This window comes from Prenolepis imparis, unplaced genomic scaffold (assembly GCF_030444845.1).
Source record: "Prenolepis imparis isolate NDT839.2.m4 unplaced genomic scaffold, iyPreImpa1.0 SCAF_2, whole genome shotgun sequence".
Taxonomy (NCBI): domain Eukaryota; kingdom Metazoa; phylum Arthropoda; class Insecta; order Hymenoptera; family Formicidae; genus Prenolepis; species Prenolepis imparis.
Genome location: NW_028141160.1, coordinates 755870 through 774163, shown reverse-complemented (window position 1 = coordinate 774163; position 18294 = coordinate 755870). Strand labels below are relative to the sequence as shown.

The window sequence follows — 18294 nt, the reverse complement described above, 5'->3', positions numbered from 1 at the left end:
TGTTAACCTAAACGAAATTCTATTATCTCGATGATAGCAACATAATGACAACTGAATGAAAACTTGTGTCAAGCAACGATTTTCTTTCTTATGCCAAGGAACGCTTGGCTATCTGGGGAGGTAAGAAATAACAGGAGGGAGGATATACCCCCCTTGCCTCGCAAGCAGACGTAAGGGGGGAACACTAAGCGCCATATTGGTGTGGCTTATCGAAGCGCGACATTTGAAATAGTGATGAAAGCACACAAAAAAAGGAAAAATTCATAAATAATATTTATAAATATGATATATATATATATATATTGTATGTACAATAGTAATATATATATTGTGCTATACCATATAAGGCTTGTTTTCTATTCCTGCACTGGCTGAACTGTGCAATAAGTTAGAACGAGACAATAAAGTATATTTTGTCTCACTCTAACTTATTGCACCAGTTCAGGAATAGAAAACAAGCCTATTGTAAGCGAATCTGTATGTATTTAGTAGCATGGGCATTTTGTTTTATAATATTTTATAACTTTTATATCTTTTTAAAACAAAATTAATGTGAGATCCGATTTATTCGCCAACATGTTTCTCACTTACTTGGTTCAGTTAGGTTAGATAAGATAAAAAAAAAATACAAAACGCCATATTACTGTGGCCAACCAATCACATTTGGTGTTGTTACCCCCCCTACTTAAAAGGCTTTACACTCCCTCCTGTTATTTCTTACCTCCATGTTTCAATACCAGTGAACAACAAAGATAGAATGATACTCTGTGTCACACTGGCCGGTATTCATAGTCGGTTCTTATATTTAAGACTGTCTTAAGTACAATCTTAAGATGTGATTAACCAATCACAGAGCCGTATTTGCATCTTAAGACATTACTTAAGATGGTCTTGAAATAAGAACGGACGATGGCCGATATTCATAGTCGGTTCTTATATTTAAGACTGTCTTAAGTACAATCTTAAGATGTGATTAACCAATCACAGAGCCGTATTTGCATCTTAAGACATTACTTAAGATGGTCTTGAAATAAGAACGAACTATGAATACCGGCCTATGAATACCGGCCACTGTGTCCTTGTTGGAAAGCTCCCAGTATCTCTAGGTTATAAAGCTGTTAAAACTTTAGAAAGAGACAACATGCTTTCGTGGTGCATCTTTCTCTGTCTATCAAAACCTATCAATACCTTTTCATTCCCACTACTTTTTTATTCTACGAATCAACGAAGGCTTCGTTCCCCCACCACGCGTCGTTAGACAAAGAGGAGACTACCATGAAATCAGGCTCACTCTTTTTAAAGTTTCACGGTGCCCAAACAAAGGAAAGGTAGGGAACGCGCAGTCTATATTTAATATGTCTATGGTCACGTCAGTCTTATCCTCTTATGGTATCCATATGTTCCTGTTAGAAAATCTAGAAAATGGATTCACCATCTTGTAAACAAAAATCGCTTCCGATCGCATATTTAACAAGAAAAGAGCAGATATCTTGCTGTCACCGTTTACACAGGTTTGGGAGTAGTTATGAGATAATAAATCTTTCAGACTTAACAAATACGATTTCTTATATGAATTCTTTGATTATCTTGGAAAAACGATCTATTTTTAAATAAAATAATGGATTTGTCCTTTATTATTGCTGCATTGGTGAACTAGTGCACACGGGAGAGGCTCACTTGCGCACAGTACAATTGCACACGTTGCAATTGCACACCGTGCTATTAGACACATAAAGTTGCGCACAGTTCTTTTGCCCACAGTTCTTTTGCCCACAGTTCTTTTGCGCACAGTTCTTTTGCCCACTGTTCTTTTGTGCACCGTACAGGTAGGCACCCCTACCGACGGTGAGGGTGCGGGAGGGGGGCCGAAGGCCCCCCTTGCACTTCCCCCCCCCGAGCGCGCGCGCGCGCGCGCGCGCGTGTGTGTGTGTGTGTGTGTGTGAATAAAGCATGTGTCGCGCATTTTCGTGTCCAATTGCACGGTGTGCAACGTGTGCAATTGTACTGTGCGCAAATGAAGGCTTCTCGTGCACACTGGTGCAGTAAGTTAGATGAGTGAAACAAAAAGTCTATTCGTTTTAGCTGAACTAGTTCAGAATTGATCTTTTTTACTCCACATTGAAAGAAAATAGATAAACTCTGAACTAGTGCAGCCTGTTCAGCTAAAATGAACAGACTTAATAAAATATACTTGTCTCACTTTATCAATAGAGAACAAACCCATTATGTTAGAGTATGTCATTTATTGCGAGCTCTCGATTTTTGAATTATTGAATATTTTTACACCCTTGAAATCCATTCATTTAAAAAAGTGCGGCTAAATTTCTCCCATTTTTTTCATCACTTGCAATTGAGCTAAATGATGATTGAAAATTTATAATTAATCCTAAAAAATTTTATGTTGAGGCGAGCAAGCGTTTTGAATAAGCGATCCAAAAAAAGTTAGGCATTTTACAACAAATTAAAAAAGAGTGTGGAAATTGGAAACATGCACATTGCTTCCTCATCATTCTATTTCGTTCATTAAGCTTCCTCTATGAGCAAGCTAATTTTTCAATTTTAGCTTCCTCATAGAGGAAGCTTTAATAAGCGAAATAGAATATGGTAAGAAAGCAATGTGCAAGTTTCCAATTTGCACACTTTTTTCACATAAAATAACATTTTTTGTCACATATATATGTGTAGTGTATGTATGTATCTACTTTTATACACACGTTCCTTTCGTAAAATTCGAAAATTTACATTTTTTAAAAAATTCAAAATTTCGTAAAAAATGAACCCTTTCATCGATCCTTGCCAAATTCAATAATCAACCATTCTTTAATAATACTTTATTCAAACAAAAAAAATTTAACTCGATATCTCAAAATTTACGGAAGTTAGAGCAACTACAGACATTTCTCAAAAAATTCAAAATTTTATAAAAAAATGAACCCTTTCACCGATCCTCGTCAAATTCAATACCATCCTTTAATGATAGTCTATTTATGTAAAAAAAATGTATCCCGATATCTTAAAATTTACGAGAATTAAAGCAATCACAGACATTTTTTGAAAAATTAAAATTGCATTAAGGCTCCTGCATACTCGATTGCCAAGTCCGTAAAATTTGTACGACAGCGCCACATTTGGCAAAACTATAAACTATTAAGCGTGAAAATAACATAAATTATTCTTGCGACTTACAGCGTCATTTATCGTTTTAGTGCAGTGTTTCTATTTTTAAAATAATTGTTATAGTGTTAAAATATACCGAAGATTCTCATTTTGTTATAATTTAATATGTAAAAGCAAATATTTATTTCATTTCGATACCTGTCAAACAGCTGGTTTTCGTCCTTGATTCGGCTCAATTTAATTCGACATATACAATGTTATTTATTGCTTACCCAAACAAAAGGAGTTTTCGGTATATTTTACAAGTCGGTTCTATCGGTTACAAACCCTATTTTTTTGAAAAACATTTTTATTTTAGCGTAAGTCGCAAGAATTTTCATGGTATATATTTTCTCGCTTCTGACGTCATCAATTCAAGATGGCTGCAATGAGTATGCAGGAGCCTTAAAATTTAAAACACTGTAGGAATTTTTAAAAATAACAATAAATAAAAGTGTTGTCTTACTTTACTTGTATGCCAAATTGGAGCGCTGTAACTCAAACAGTTCTTGAAATTTTTAAATTTTCAAAAGTGGGTGGACACATACATATACACACCATACGGACATTTTCCTAAAAATATGATTTTTTGATGTTTTGGAACATTCTGAACACATTGGCATAGAAATTTGAAAAAAAATTTTTTCACGAAAACAAAACTTCCTCTATGAGGAAGCAAAACAAGAAATAGATAGAACTTCTACATTAATCCTATAACAAAAGTTCGAATGTTATTATATATTTTTCTTCGATTTGTAATATTTTTGTGTAAATGTCACCATCTGTTGCTAACAAATTTTTTGGATTATTTATTTCTTTTACTATATCTAACTCTATAATTATATTGTCTGAAGTCAGAAATTGTATGAAATAGTTATAAATTTTTTTACGAAATATGTCGAAATAAATAATTTTTTTATATGCTACTATATATATTCACTTTTGATATATATATACATAATATTAATTATTAAAATAATTATTATAATATATAATTGATGCTAATTTCCTTTTATATTATTTTTGTGTTAAAGTAATGTTTATAATTTGCATGTATTATCATATTTCTAACAAATGAATTATACGATAAAATTTATCAAAATTTATTACCATTTATATTAATCCACAAATTGAAAAACTTTTGATATGTATGTATAAAGACTTAATATTGCATGAAATACAGAAAATATTTGTTTGTGAACACATAAAATACATACAAATCAAAATATATATCGATCATTAATATATATATACAATAAAACATATAATGTATAAAATTATAAATAGATCTTTGTCTTGAATTTTGTTGCGAATTTTAGATCATCTAAAATCTAAAAAGATCTTTTATCTATACTATCAAGTGCAAATAATTATTTATGAAAAAATTATTTATTTCAACATATTGCACAAAAAATTCAATAACTTTTATAAAAAATCCCCATAATTGTTGTCATAACTCACTTTGATTATTTATGTACATTTCAGAAAGTTTTCAAAAAATTCTTCAATTTTTTAAAAATTACTTGTAAGTTAGAATTACACTTATATTAATCCGTTAATCTTTAAATACAAGTATTTCAAAGTTTCTTAAACTTTATGTTAACATGCTATAGTTTCTAAGTAATGAGAGGCAAGAAAAAAAAAGAGAAAGAAAAAGATCTTGAGCTCTTGCTTTTCATCTCTATTTTGCATATACATAATAAATATTTTGATTAATCAATAATTTCGATTAGTAGGTGATCAACTATCTTAAATATGATATTGAATTTCTACTAAAATTGAGTAGGTATACTTGAAAATTCAGAAGTTCTGTTCCTAGAAAATTGATCTTCCAGAAATTGATTGAAGAATTTGTAAATAGAAATTGTTTATGGTTTCGGATACTTTATATTTTATATCAATATTTTAAATACTTTAATAAATACTTTTAGCCCATTTTTGAATGAGCAGGAAAATGCAACAGTTTATGGGAAGTGCAATAACATATTTGGACATGGTCATAATTATACAGGTATAATTAACTACATTTTGACTCTTATTAGTATTAGCATATGCATATTATATTGTATATAAGCTTATATAATAAAAAAAAAATAATAATATTTACATTAAATGTAAATTAAATTTTTTTTTGAGCAAAACGCTTTAAAATAAAATTTAAGTATTATCATTATTTAGTACATAAATATGAAAGATACAAGAAAAAGATAATGGCCATTTACTATGAAATATGATTATTATTGTTTTTGAATTCTATTTTCTTCAACCCTATTATTATCCCAGATAGCCAAATCTGTCAAGAGCATGTATTAAAACTGTGTGCTATATATTTTTGCCAGCAAAAAAACTGCAGATTTTATACAAAACTTGTTATATCAGATAATGATAGCAGAACGTTGGCAGAAATGTTATAAAATCTGCTGACATAATTTGGCAGCAAGTCAGTAGCAGAAATCAAGCAGGATTTGTGTAGAATTATCATAGCAGATTGGTAGTAGAAACCGAGCAGGATTTGCGCAACGCAGTTTGGTGTCAGATTGACGGCAGAAATCGAGCAAGATTTGCGCGCGCACAATCTAATGGCAAATTGACAATAGGATCTGCATTTTGCAGTTATTTAATAGTTCCTTCACCTACCGCTATGTGATGTATTTTCTCGCAATCAAATTTCTGTTAAAAATAGATATAAAGTCTGCAAGTCGTGGATAAAAGATCAAAAGTATATTTTTCTATCAGTTTAATTTTTGATATCTGACAAGTCTAACATGAGAATATTAAACTTATTAGAATCAATAGGATATACATGAAAAATGATCCATTTACTTTCTATTTAAAGCATAAAGCAGAATTTAATTCTCATATAAATTATATTTTAAATTTTATAAATTATATAAATTTAATTATTTTTACAATTTATTTGATTAATTTAATTAATAGATTAAATTGAACATTTAATTGCTATGTGAGATATAACTACATACAATATGTTATACATTAAATATCATATTTATGAAAAAAAAAATTATAAGTAGCGGATAACACGTCTTATGCATCTGTTATATTCATCGAAAAATATTGAATTTTATTATACTTATATATTCAAATGGCAAGGAACTGTGCAGATCCTGCTCGATTTCTGCCGCCAATCTGCTATTAGATTGCGTTTGACAGATCTGTTCGGTTTCTGCCGCCAATCTGCCATCAAACTATATGTGCAGATCTGCTCGGTTTCTGCCGCCAATCTGCTGTCAGATTTTGCTTACTAACTATGCTAGCAGAATATCATCAATTGCGGACACAGTGGATAGGAATCTGCTGTAAAGTCATGATTAGATCTGCTGTCATACTGCCGACATGCTGCTAACATTTTGCTATCTGGGATACTGTATATATTAATAAAATGTTTTAATAACTGGATATCAAATTGAGATTTGAAGTAAAATATAATTTTACTTACAGTGTGTGTTATAAATTTATTTACAGTAGAAGTAACTGTCCGTGGACCGATAGATCCAAAAACAGGCATGGTCCTCAATTTGTCAGATTTGAAAGATTGCATGCAGAAAGTGGTGATGGATAAAATGGATCACAAAAATATTGATAAACAAATAGATTATTTTAAAAGTTCAATATCAACAACAGAAAATATTGCTGTCTACATTTTCGAGGAGCTAAAAAAGCATATGTCTAATCCAAAATTATTATACGAAGTCAGGATCCATGAAACAGACAAAAATGTTATGTATTTTAGAGGAGAATATGATGAAAATATATCTTCCAATTTTTAATTACATCATTTATACAAACTTATATATTTTTGAGTTTTACATTTTTATTACTTATATACATTAAGTTATAAAAAAAATAAAATTATTACACAAATTATATGCTATAAAACATGTATATATTAATACACACATTCCCATTTTATCATAATTTCATTCAGTTATGATTAGAGATATACGATATACATATATATGTCATATACAATATATAGCTATAAATTGAAATTGTTTACTCATAATATCTTTTTTTTTATTGTACATATGTATATACAGTCTCAATTTTTACATAACTAAAATCCTGAGTATATCATTTATGTGTGTACACACACAACATACACACAAATATATGTATATATGTATAAGTTAAATATGCCTGTTATATGTTTATAGGTAAAATATAAATTGCACATCGCGTTTTTAAGTAACAATTAGAAAACATTTACAAGTCTTCTGTAAAAAAAAAAAAAAATGAACATCGAGTACACATAATCTATAAATTATTTTTAATTTGCTAATATATGTAATCATAAATATTAAACCGATTTTATAACATTTATGTGTATGAAGGAATATTTTGTTTGTGTACGAGTGTAAATAATTATATGCAGAAATAATTATATCACTCATTGAAAACAAATTTTGTTATAAAATATATGAATATTATACTTTTATAACATCTGTTCTATTTTCGGTTTTAAGAGAAAAACATTTTTTATTATTTAATGTATAAATCATATTAAAAGAAATTAATATCCCCCTCCAGATGAAAACATTCATTAATCTATTATAAGAAAAATAATTTACTTATTAGTTTTTAGTATTATTTTCATTAATTTAATTTTAATATGTTAAATAAATAAGAAACAGATCCACAGAATACTAGATAATGTTAATAAAATTTTCCACATTTCAAATTATAAGTGCCATATTCTTATTTAGTGAATTATTACATTATTACTAAACTCTCTTTAATATCACTTGTAATGATTTTTTGTATATATTTATTTTTTCATTTTTTTATAATGTAAAATTTAATCTCTAACTTTATTTCCATATGATTATATAAAAAGAGAGAGATGATTTGAACGTATTTTACTAAAATAAACATTTACATAAGTCGTAAAAACATATATGTATACTACACATATATGTAATTAGATGCTGCATAAAACTCCTTACATTGTAATAAATAATGCATCAGATCATCTCAAAGGGAGATTACAAGAAGATCTATATGTTCGAATTGTAGTTTAATTTCATATAACTTCGAATAGTCACGTATGGTATACCGAGTTCGAAATCATCTCTGGGCCAGTATTTAAGTACTGGCAATTGTTGTGGCTTTTCATCATGTACGGCAAAATATGCAAAGAGCACCGTTGCGGTGTAACTAGCAATAAAGATGAACAAATGCCATAGAGCGTGGAGGTAGGGAAAATTAAGATTTAGCCATGTATCGCAGAACAAACGATCGTTTAACCAACAAGTCACCGATAGTATCCACATGGCGCCACATCGCAGTCCCAGTCTATATACTCTCATCGAGGTAGTCCTTTAAAATTTGTATATATAATTATAATTTCTTACAGATTTTTAATCTGATTTTATACACAGGATGTACACATAGTGTTGAAACCCCTTAATTTTACGAAAACTACGCATTTTTTAAAGAAATGTCAGATATAAGTTGTAGGATTTAAAAAGGTCTATTTATTGGGCTTATCAGTTTGACCTTGGCTGACACTGTCAAGATCAATTTTTAAATGGAACTATCCTATTTTTTTTACATAAATCATAGATTTTTTCTACTTTTTTTTTACATAAAACATAGATTTTTTCTACTTTAAGGCTCCTGCATCCTCGCAGCGGCCATGTTAGATTGTGACGTCAGAGGCGAGAAAGAGCACGCTGAAAATTCTTAGATGCCATTTTTAAATGAAAAGATATTTCGGTGAAACATTATTTCAAATGGCTTTAGCACACTTTTAAAATACCTCGAAAACTATTGTTTTCCCTTGACAGTCAATTAAAACCGTAAAATGATCGTAATATTAGACTTTGCCATGCGGAATAACTGCGCATGTACAAAAACTAGACGGACTGGGTCTCATATTACAATCATTTTACAGTTGTTGATTGATTATAAAAGGGGAAAGAATAGTTTTCGAGATATTTTAAGTGTGCTAAAGCTATCTGGAAGTATTATTTCATCGAAATATCTTTTTATTTCGAAATGGCATGTAAGAATTTTTATCGTGTTTTCTTGCCTCTGACGTCACAATTCCAACATGGTCGGTGAGAAGTCTTAAAGATATATTTATTGGACTTATCAGTTTGATAATGGTTAACACCAAGATCAGGATAAGGTCATCTTGAATTTTAAAGGTCAAACTGATAAACCCAGTAAATAAATTTCAAAGGTTAAATAAATAAATCCAGTAAATAAATTTCAAAGGTCAAATTGATAAGCCTAGCAAATAAAATTTTTTTAAAATCTACAATTGAAATTTTTTTTCGAAAATGCGTAGTTTTCGCACAATTAAAGGGTTTCAACTTTTTGTACATCCTGTATATTTGTTTCTGTATTTAAATTTATATGTTTATAAATTTCTATATTATTTACTTACCTCTTTAGTTCTATGATCAGAAATCCAAACGCCGGTATACCCAAGCTCATCAATGCGAAAGCATTTACTGCTGGATGTATTATACTCAAGCCAGTAGCGATTAAAGTCGGTAACGTTGCGAATATAGAGAAGAGCTTTCTATCATTGCGAAAGAAATTCGGAAAATATCTTCTTGGAAAAAACATGCAAAAGCCTGCCATGTATACCCATAGAATAGCTAATTCGTCCAAGAGTTGACCTATTACACATAAAAAATTAATTTTATGAACCACTGCTTCTTAAATTAGTCAATATATTTTCATATTTACGATTCTTACCAATTAAAGACAAAGTAGCATGAAAATATGCACTACTGAGTCCCACTATCATCAATAAAAACCAAATTATATGAATCCCAGGATTTACAAAGCGACCGTAATCTCTAAATAAGTGCATGAGAACAGGTGGAAGCAACAGGAAGACCACATTACTGAACTGAAAAATAAGAAGTTAATGATGGTAACAATCGATCTGATCTCATTGTCAGTGAAACACATACTCCTTTTATTGTGTCAATCTGAGATTGGCAGCAATCAGGAGGAAAAAATATAATGTTATTTTTTTATACTTCTATAATATTTATTTATCTGATTCAGTTAATTTTGATTTAACAATATTATATAAATCTTATTATTAGTTTTATCCAAAACTTCAATATACATAATTATATGAGAGAGAGAAGAGAGAGAAATATATACTTAATATATACAGAAATACACCCTATTAAATATCATCTAAAATTTTATTTAACCAATAAATTATTTTTTATCCATGAATAATTTGTATGTATGTGATGTTTGTAAATAAATATATGCGTTTAATTTTGCGTATAATGCATGTATTTTTTTCTATGTAGAATCACTCTCTTCTTACTTGTGCCATTATGTTAGTAAATCCTGTTTTCTGCCGGTTTCTGCTAACAATCTGCTGTCAGATTCTGCGAGTAGGTTCTGACAGAATCCAGTAGATTGAGTAGATCATAAGATTATGCAGACATATGATGCTAATTTGTTAACAACTTCTATAAATAAATCTGCTAGTATATTATGTGTATTTTGCTTGACTAAATAATTGCTTGACTAATTGCATTCATCTCATATTTGTTTTTTAAGCAAATTTTTTAACAGTCATAACAGTGTTTAACAATTCATTTCATTTTTCTTTAACTTTTATTTATAGCATATAGATTTAAATACTTGTTTAAATGTGCTTTTTATGTTTTGTTTCGATTTTTTGAGGCATAACAATATCGCGTGTGTAAAATCACAATATCTAAATATGATTATATAAAAATAGAACATAAAAGTGATAATTTGTCGAGCAGATTTGATTTGAAAATATAAAAAATAAGTTTTTAAAATTATTAGACAAAGATGTTTATATGCTGAATATTTATCAAACATGAGGGTCATTCAATAAGTAAAGAGACAAACGGTTGTAATTAAAATATCTAAATAAAAAGTATATAATAATAAGTAATCAGTAAATAAAAAGATACTTTCAATGTCATAAGTTAATATCCTTGTCATCAATTTAAAACAATTTCTCACTATATGTAAGCTCTATCATTTATTCAACAATGATAAGTCCTTTCGAGAAGTGCACTTTTTTGAAGAACAGCATTCAGTGATAAGATTATTGGGTTTTGACGATGTAAATAACCATCTGAAATTTACTTCCGGAAACTCAATCAATGTAATAAAAATTATATGAATCATGCTAACATTTACAAGTGAATTAATCAGTTCAAAAGTCGAAAAATGGAAAGATCTTCACAAATTTTTTTTGTTTGGCCCCCTCAAGGAGTCAAGTTTCACAGTAACGAAGTGAAAACAAATGTCCAAAACTGGTTTAGAGTTCAAGACAAAGAATTCTATACTGCTGGTATAAAAAAAAACTAAAATAGAGTGATAAGACAAATGTATAATTGTAGCGGAAGGATTATGTCAAAGAATAGGCAAATTGTTAAATTCATTGAATAAATTTTTAAAACAACAGCTGTTTGTCTCTTTACTCATCTGAATGATTCTCGTATGTTTATAATATAAAAATGTTATATATATATATATATATTATTTTATATATATTATATATAATATTGTTATATATATTATATTATTTTATATATAAATATATACAAACTGTGTTCATAAACTCTGCAATGCTGGGTGAAATACTGTAATTGTCTTCGCACCAGTCGACAGGTGAACTGCCAGCTTCAAAGGGTTTCCACATAGTTGAAATAAAGTCTTAAGTCCTCGTGATTCAAGTTGTTCAAGTTTTTTCATGAGACATTTAAATTAGTTTCTCAGGAAGTCATCGTTCACTTGACGATCAAACAATGAACATTATTTTTCGTATAATCACATATATACGCATTGACTGCGTCATATAAAAAATATATAAAAAGAACAAATATGTGTTTACTTTGTCTCTGCCTTTCCTTCTTTCCAATCCAACAATAATAACAATATCATCCTGAACAATCGGCTTTGTGACGTACAAACGTCAGCTGAATATTTATCTCTATGAAGAGAAAGAGAGAGAGAGAGAGTGAGAGAGAGGGGGGGGGGGGGGAAGGGGAAGGGAGAGAGAGATAAATATTTGTAAGATTACGATGTCAACAAATTAGCAAATCTTATTTCAAAAGAGGGGAGGTATCAGTATTGCTAAAGATTCATGATAAAGTGAAAATTTTAGTCCTGTTATGTTTGAATAACATTGTTTTTTTTTGCTATACCTCTCTTTTGCCTTGTGTCCATAATGCTAGAATTCGGTTTGAGAAATTTGTAGCCAATTAGTTTGCAGCTTTTACGAAAAAGCAGCAATTTTATTGGCTACACATTTTTCGGAACTAGAACCAAGTATTTCAATGGATATTGGAACTAGGATAATCACAAAATGGTCAAATTTCAGCAGAAAAAAAATCACAATCGAATGTGATTGATTACATTCTTATTCAAATTTGTTAATTTGTAATTTCAATAAATTTATATATTGTATGTAATATAAAGGAAATACTTGATCAGGGCAATCGCCTTTTTTTCTAATTTTATTATCAATTATAAGATATTTGTATACAATCAGAAAAAAAGGAATTCTCTATAATAAAATTAATTTTAAGTGGCCCCCCTATTACTATAATAAATTAAAAATATAATTAAGAAAGTTCCTTCTACTTCGAAATTTTTTTTATTACTTACATAATAAATCAATATCATTATTAAAATTATTATCTGTTTTCAATATCAGTATTACTGTCACTGTCATCAAAATTATTATCTTCTTCTTCTGTAATGGCTAATGATTTTAGTTTTGTTAATAAATCTTCTCTTTCTTTGGGATCTATTTTATCCTCATGTTTGTTTTTGCCGTCATCATCATTTGTGTCTGTGTCTAATGGAGACATATGTTGTTTATTTTTTGCTAAAAATAAAGTGGAATAAAATGATTATTATACGTTTAGAATTATACTTTTATATATTTTATTATTTACATTATATTACTTTTATATATATTATTTATGTATAAGTAGGGTTGGATAAGTTAATTATTTTTTAAAACTAAAAGTTAAATTAAAGTTAATGGCTTTAAAATTAATTTAGTTACGTTAAAAGTTGCATGAATAAAAAACTAACTCAGTTAAAAGTTGAGTTAAAATTAAATTTACTTAAGTTAAAGTTAATTTTTAAAAATATTTATATTAAATTAAAATGTCATAACTTTAAACTTTTTAAATTTAATATTTTGTCAATTTTTTAAAAATTATATAAAATAACAAATAACGAAATAACAAAAATTTTGTTTTTTATTATAGAATAGTATTTTTCTTTGTAAATTACAATTATGAAAAAAATAAAAACTAATAGTACCTTTATTTATTTCATAATACTTGTAAGAATGACATACAATCATAGAATAATACTCTTATTAAAATTATATATAATAGAAAAGAACTCTTATTAAATACTCTTATTAAAATTTAATCGTTATTAAAAATTTAATTGTCCAATGTTTAAGATTTTGTAGAAAAAAAAATAATGGCATTCAGAGTTGAATAAATTTTTAACTTGGAAAAAAGTTAATAAGTTTAAGTTTGAAAATAACTAATTTAAGTTAAAAATTAATGCATTTTCAAAATTAATTAAGCTAAGTTAAAAGTTATTAACTTTTTAACTTTTAATTAATTAACTAGTTATTACCCAACCTTGTGTATAAGTTAGATTTTTGTTACTTAACATATTAATACTCAATATACATACCCAAGTGTTGATTCATGTAATCTAAAAACATCCTCTGTTTTCTTTCTGATATTGTTTTTAAAATTGTTTGAAATTCTTCATCCAATTTATTTAGTTCTTCCTTATTAGGGTTTATTTCTTTATTTTCTTTCTTGTTTCCACATTTTGGGCAAATTTCATTTTGCTTAGCACAAGGCAAGCAGATATTATGATAAGAGTGTTTCACAGTCTTTTGTTCACACTTTGTGCATTTCATTGGAGCTTTAAGGACTTTGTATTTTTTGTACTTGATCTTCCATTCTATTATCTTTTTGCAGCGCTCACAAACATTGATGACTTCAATACTATTAATAAACTTTATTTTCTTAGAGTTATCGTGCAAATTATTTTTGAAAGTTGTATGATTCTGATATTTTTGAGATCTTGATCGACTAGCATTTCCTTTTTGACAACTCATGTTTTATTTATTATAATATTTTTCACTGATTTAATACAATATAAAAAATTCTTCTTTAATCGATCAATAACAAACTTTATTATCTGCAAATATAAAAAAAGTGTTAATAACATCACATTCAGCATATTCAGAATTATTATGTTCTTAGCAACATTTTAACACAATAAGATTTCATATTTATAGTGAAACCTAGTTTTATCTATAATTCATAATAAAATTTAGTATTTTTTCTGTAATTTATATCGTGTAATGGAGAAAACATTTAAATAAATAATAAGTACACAGATATTAAATACATATCAGCATAACATATATTGAAATAAGCAAAACAAATTATAAACAATTTTGTTTTGAATTTTGTCATTACTAATTGTTTAAAGCAGTTTTTAGATATATTAAAAATTATATACATTAATTCTCTCTTTTTCTTTTAAAATGCACCTTTGATAATTCATAATTGCGATTGCTTGTTTTTTAAATATTTCAGATATAGTTAAATTAATTTCTTAAGAATTTTTTACACACCATAATTAGACATTAGTCAAAATGTTTAAGTATGTGCATAATTGAAAAGATGGACTATATAAAAAATTTGTTGTGAGTAAAAACATGTAACTAATGTAATATATAACATGAAATGTCGAACTAATATTTAATCTCGACTTTCTATTTTAACATTCGAATCATATTTAATATTTTTATAAAAAAATAATTGAGTAGTTAAAAGACAATTATATAATCATTATAAAAAAATGTTTGATTATTTACCGTAATAGTAATTATTTACCGTATAATTAAAAATAAACGTTATAACAAGAATTAAATTTTTAATATGCCTGTGTATAACGAGGTTAAGAATCTTTTTAAGGTTAGGGCAGACTTTTGCATAACGCCGGATCTACAATAGGTTTGTTCTTTATTGCTGCACTGAGTTCACAGTGCACTGCACTGAACTGAACTAGTGCAAGCGGGGACAAGCTGGGACTGGGACTTGATTCTTGAATTTGCGTATACGTTTCTCTTGCGAATGAATTCAAGAATCGAGTCCCTCCCCTAAAAAAAATCAATAGGAGTAAATAAAATAAACATTCGGATTTCGGATACTGTTTTATTTTTTGGTTTTATTCTCACCCGTTAGCGACCGAAAGCTGAAAAAGAAGAAATCCATAAAAAAAAGAACAAAAATCCATTGAAAGACTGCATTAAATTTCGTTTTATAAAAATGACGCTCTTTTATTACTTTTACAAAATGCAATTGACAATCGGATTTTGCTACTTGTTGTGTGTAAATGCTATAAACAGTAACGACAGTTGTCAATGTGGAAACAAGTTGAATCGTCAAGCGATTTTCAATCCACGAGCGGGATATTGCGTGGTGGATAATTCGAAATTCGACACGATTAAAGACGTGGAAGAGGAGAGAACGAAGAAAATGATCAAGATAAATGCCGGGACATATTCCATAGGAACGAATAATCCAGTTTTTACGGCTGACGGAGAGGGACCGAAACGCGAAGTGGTATTAGATAATTTTTATATAGACAAATTCGAAGTAAGTAACGAGGAATTTGCAAGCTTTGTAAGAACCACCGGATATATAACGGAGGCGGAGAGTTTTGGTGATTCCTTTGTCTTTGAAGGTCTCTTAACGCAAGATACGAAGGACACGATCATTCAAACAGTTGCGCAAGCTCATTGGTGGCTACCTGTGAAACAAGCTTCGTGGCGACACCCAGAAGGCATCGATTCAAATATCACTTGTAAGCGTAAAAGAAATAAAGAACTCTACATTAAACTGTATATGAAATTGGATCTCGATAAAATCAGCTAATTTTCTTATACATTGTATGCTTACGATCTGCTGAACAAAATATGTAATAGGCTGAAAACTAAATAATGGACAGTTATCGACTTACAGCTAGTCAAACATGAAAAACTTGGGCTCTGCGAATTGTTGACTAGCTGGAGGGGGAGGAGATGTTAGTGATTGTTCATTATTTAGTTTTGAGCCTATTACATCTTTTATTCAGCAGGTCATAAGCAACATATGAGAGAAGGTGATTTTATATCTAGATACACTTTCATATAAGATTAGTGGAGGGTTCTTTGAATTTATATTTTGTTCATAAAACTATCTCCTTTTATTAATCTGAAATTAATTAGAAAATACTTAGACAGAATGGATCATCCTGTTGTTCATGTTTCCTGGAATGATGCAAATGCTTATTGCAATTGGATGAGAAAGAGATTACCAACTGAAGCAGAATGGGAAGTTGCATGCCGTGGTGGACTTTCTGATAGACTCTATCCTTGGGGAAATAAGTTGATGCCAAATAATCAGCATAGGTAAATCTTATTTTTATATATGTTTCTATTTATAGAAACTATGAATATGATTTGCACATGTCATTGCAAATATATACACTTTTCGTTATAATTTTTTGTGATAAAAATTTGTTTTATTATCATTTTACAGGGCCAATATTTGGCAAGGCAATTTTCCTACAGAAAATAATGAAGAAGATGGATACAAAGGCACATCGCCAGTTACGATGTTTTTACAAAATAAATATGGTTTACATAATATTGTTGGAAATGTTTGGGAGTGGACAGCCGATTGGTGGGTGACAAGGCACTCAGGCGAACAGCAAACAAATCCTGTAAATAATACATATAATATAAAGATTTATAAATGATATATATAAGGATTTATTATCAAATTGTAATAAAATACATATATGTATTATATGTCTTGTATTATAATTATTCTTATTATATTTTCAGATTGGTCCACCTAATGGTGATAATAAAGTAAAAAAAGGTGGCTCTTATCTTTGTCACAAAAGTTATTGCCACAGATATAGATGTGCCGCACGTAGTCAAAATACACCTGATACATCAGCTGGAAATTTAGGTTTTAGATGTGCAATATCAGTATAAAACATTTATATTAAAAATGAGAGACTATATGAAGATTGAAAACGCTTTATAAATATAATGTAAATAAGATCATATTTTTTTATATGAAATTATAATGTATCATCTCTTAGATCTCTATCATTTCTTTAACAATTATAATGTATCATCTCTTAGATCTCTTTCATTTCTTTAACAAAAAATATTATATAAAAATTCGAATTTAAATGACAAAAAAAATTATATAAAAAATATAAAATTATTAAAATAAAATTACCTATTTATTAACTAATATTTTTCATTCATGGTATTGTTTAAAAAATAACAGTTAAAAAATTATCCTTTCAAAAAAGATTAAAAAATGATATCCATGCATTTGTTAAAAAGGCTTGTACATAAAATGCTGCTTTAATATGTATTTTTCATTTAAATCTGTTCTATGAAAATAATATTAAATTGTGCAATTGATAATAAGAAATAATTAAATTGCCGAATTAATAATAAGAAATATATGATCTAAAATTTATCTAAAATTTATTAATTCTTTTATTAATGTTTTAATATTAAAAATGGTAAATATTTTTTTGAATGTTTGTGTTTAATATGATTTATTTTATGTATTTTTATGTATTTTAATCAGGGATCCGGACCGAAACAAAATTAGGATTCGGTTTCGGTTACGGTTTAATAAAATATTTAACAACTGTTCCGGTTCCAGTTTCGGTTTTTTGATAAATAAAGGAAACCGAAACCGTTTAAATTACGATTTTTTCGGTTATGGTTCCGGTTTTTAAAATTTTTACTTTTCATTTTTCTAATTAAATTAATTTCTAAATTATATTACTTTAAAAAATTATTATTAATTTTTATGACATAAATAAACAACACTTCATATTATACATGAAAATATATACATATATTGTATCTATATTATATATAACGGAAAACATACTATCCTCACAGCTATCGTTATCGCGATAATACATGTATTTCAGAACATTTAAAAAATAATTTATTTTTAATTGTATTGGACTAAATTGTATTGGATTAAAAATAATTTATTTTTAATTGTA

General features: G+C 28.2%; 4 protein-coding genes across 7 annotated transcripts; 2 read left to right on the top strand and 2 right to left on the bottom strand.

Moving 5' to 3' along the window:
* The first annotated feature begins 1320 nt into the window (after positions 1 to 1320).
* On the top strand, positions 1321 to 7066 carry Purple (6-pyruvoyl tetrahydrobiopterin synthase purple). The gene is made up of 3 exons (XM_083057219.1): positions 1321 to 1511; positions 5088 to 5167; positions 6640 to 7066. Exons 1-3 carry the CDS (start codon positions 1423 to 1425, stop codon positions 6942 to 6944), a joined length of 474 nt encoding a protein of 157 aa, XP_082913345.1. The 5' UTR covers positions 1321 to 1422; the 3' UTR covers positions 6945 to 7066.
* A 743-nt stretch (positions 7067 to 7809) lies between these two features.
* Positions 7810 to 12137, bottom strand: Bwa (alkaline ceramidase). 3 transcript variants are annotated; one of them, XM_083057199.1, is made up of 5 exons: positions 12035 to 12137; positions 11750 to 11933; positions 9886 to 10042; positions 9569 to 9806; positions 7810 to 8493 (listed from the first exon to the last, which is right to left on the bottom strand). In XM_083057199.1, the coding sequence occupies exons 2-5, from the start codon at positions 11840 to 11842 to the stop codon at positions 8172 to 8174; spliced, it is 810 nt and encodes a 269-aa protein (XP_082913325.1). In that variant the 5' UTR covers positions 11843 to 11933; positions 12035 to 12137; the 3' UTR covers positions 7810 to 8171. The 3 variants fall into 3 exon arrangements, with proteins under 3 accessions (XP_082913325.1, XP_082913331.1, XP_082913338.1); XM_083057205.1 differs by lacking the exon at positions 12035 to 12137 and adding an exon at positions 10481 to 10628 and having other exon boundaries at positions 11750 to 12023; XM_083057212.1 differs by lacking the exon at positions 12035 to 12137 and adding an exon at positions 10481 to 10557 and having other exon boundaries at positions 11750 to 12023.
* A 626-nt stretch (positions 12138 to 12763) lies between these two features.
* LOC145946435 (uncharacterized protein C9orf85 homolog) lies at positions 12764 to 15223 on the bottom strand. 2 transcript variants are annotated; one of them, XM_083056057.1, is made up of 3 exons: positions 15093 to 15223; positions 13870 to 14388; positions 12764 to 13033 (listed from the first exon to the last, which is right to left on the bottom strand). In XM_083056057.1, the coding sequence occupies exons 2-3, from the start codon at positions 14303 to 14305 to the stop codon at positions 12840 to 12842; spliced, it is 630 nt and encodes a 209-aa protein (XP_082912183.1). In that variant the 5' UTR covers positions 14306 to 14388; positions 15093 to 15223; the 3' UTR covers positions 12764 to 12839. The 2 variants fall into 2 exon arrangements, with proteins under 2 accessions (XP_082912183.1, XP_082912177.1); XM_083056051.1 differs by having other exon boundaries at positions 15074 to 15210.
* A 55-nt stretch (positions 15224 to 15278) lies between these two features.
* LOC145946415 (formylglycine-generating enzyme) lies at positions 15279 to 17354 on the top strand. The gene is made up of 4 exons (XM_083056040.1): positions 15279 to 16065; positions 16480 to 16651; positions 16782 to 16965; positions 17090 to 17354. The coding sequence occupies exons 1-4, from the start codon at positions 15528 to 15530 to the stop codon at positions 17243 to 17245; spliced, it is 1050 nt and encodes a 349-aa protein (XP_082912166.1). The 5' UTR covers positions 15279 to 15527; the 3' UTR covers positions 17246 to 17354.
* The last annotated feature ends 940 nt before the right edge of the window (positions 17355 to 18294 follow it).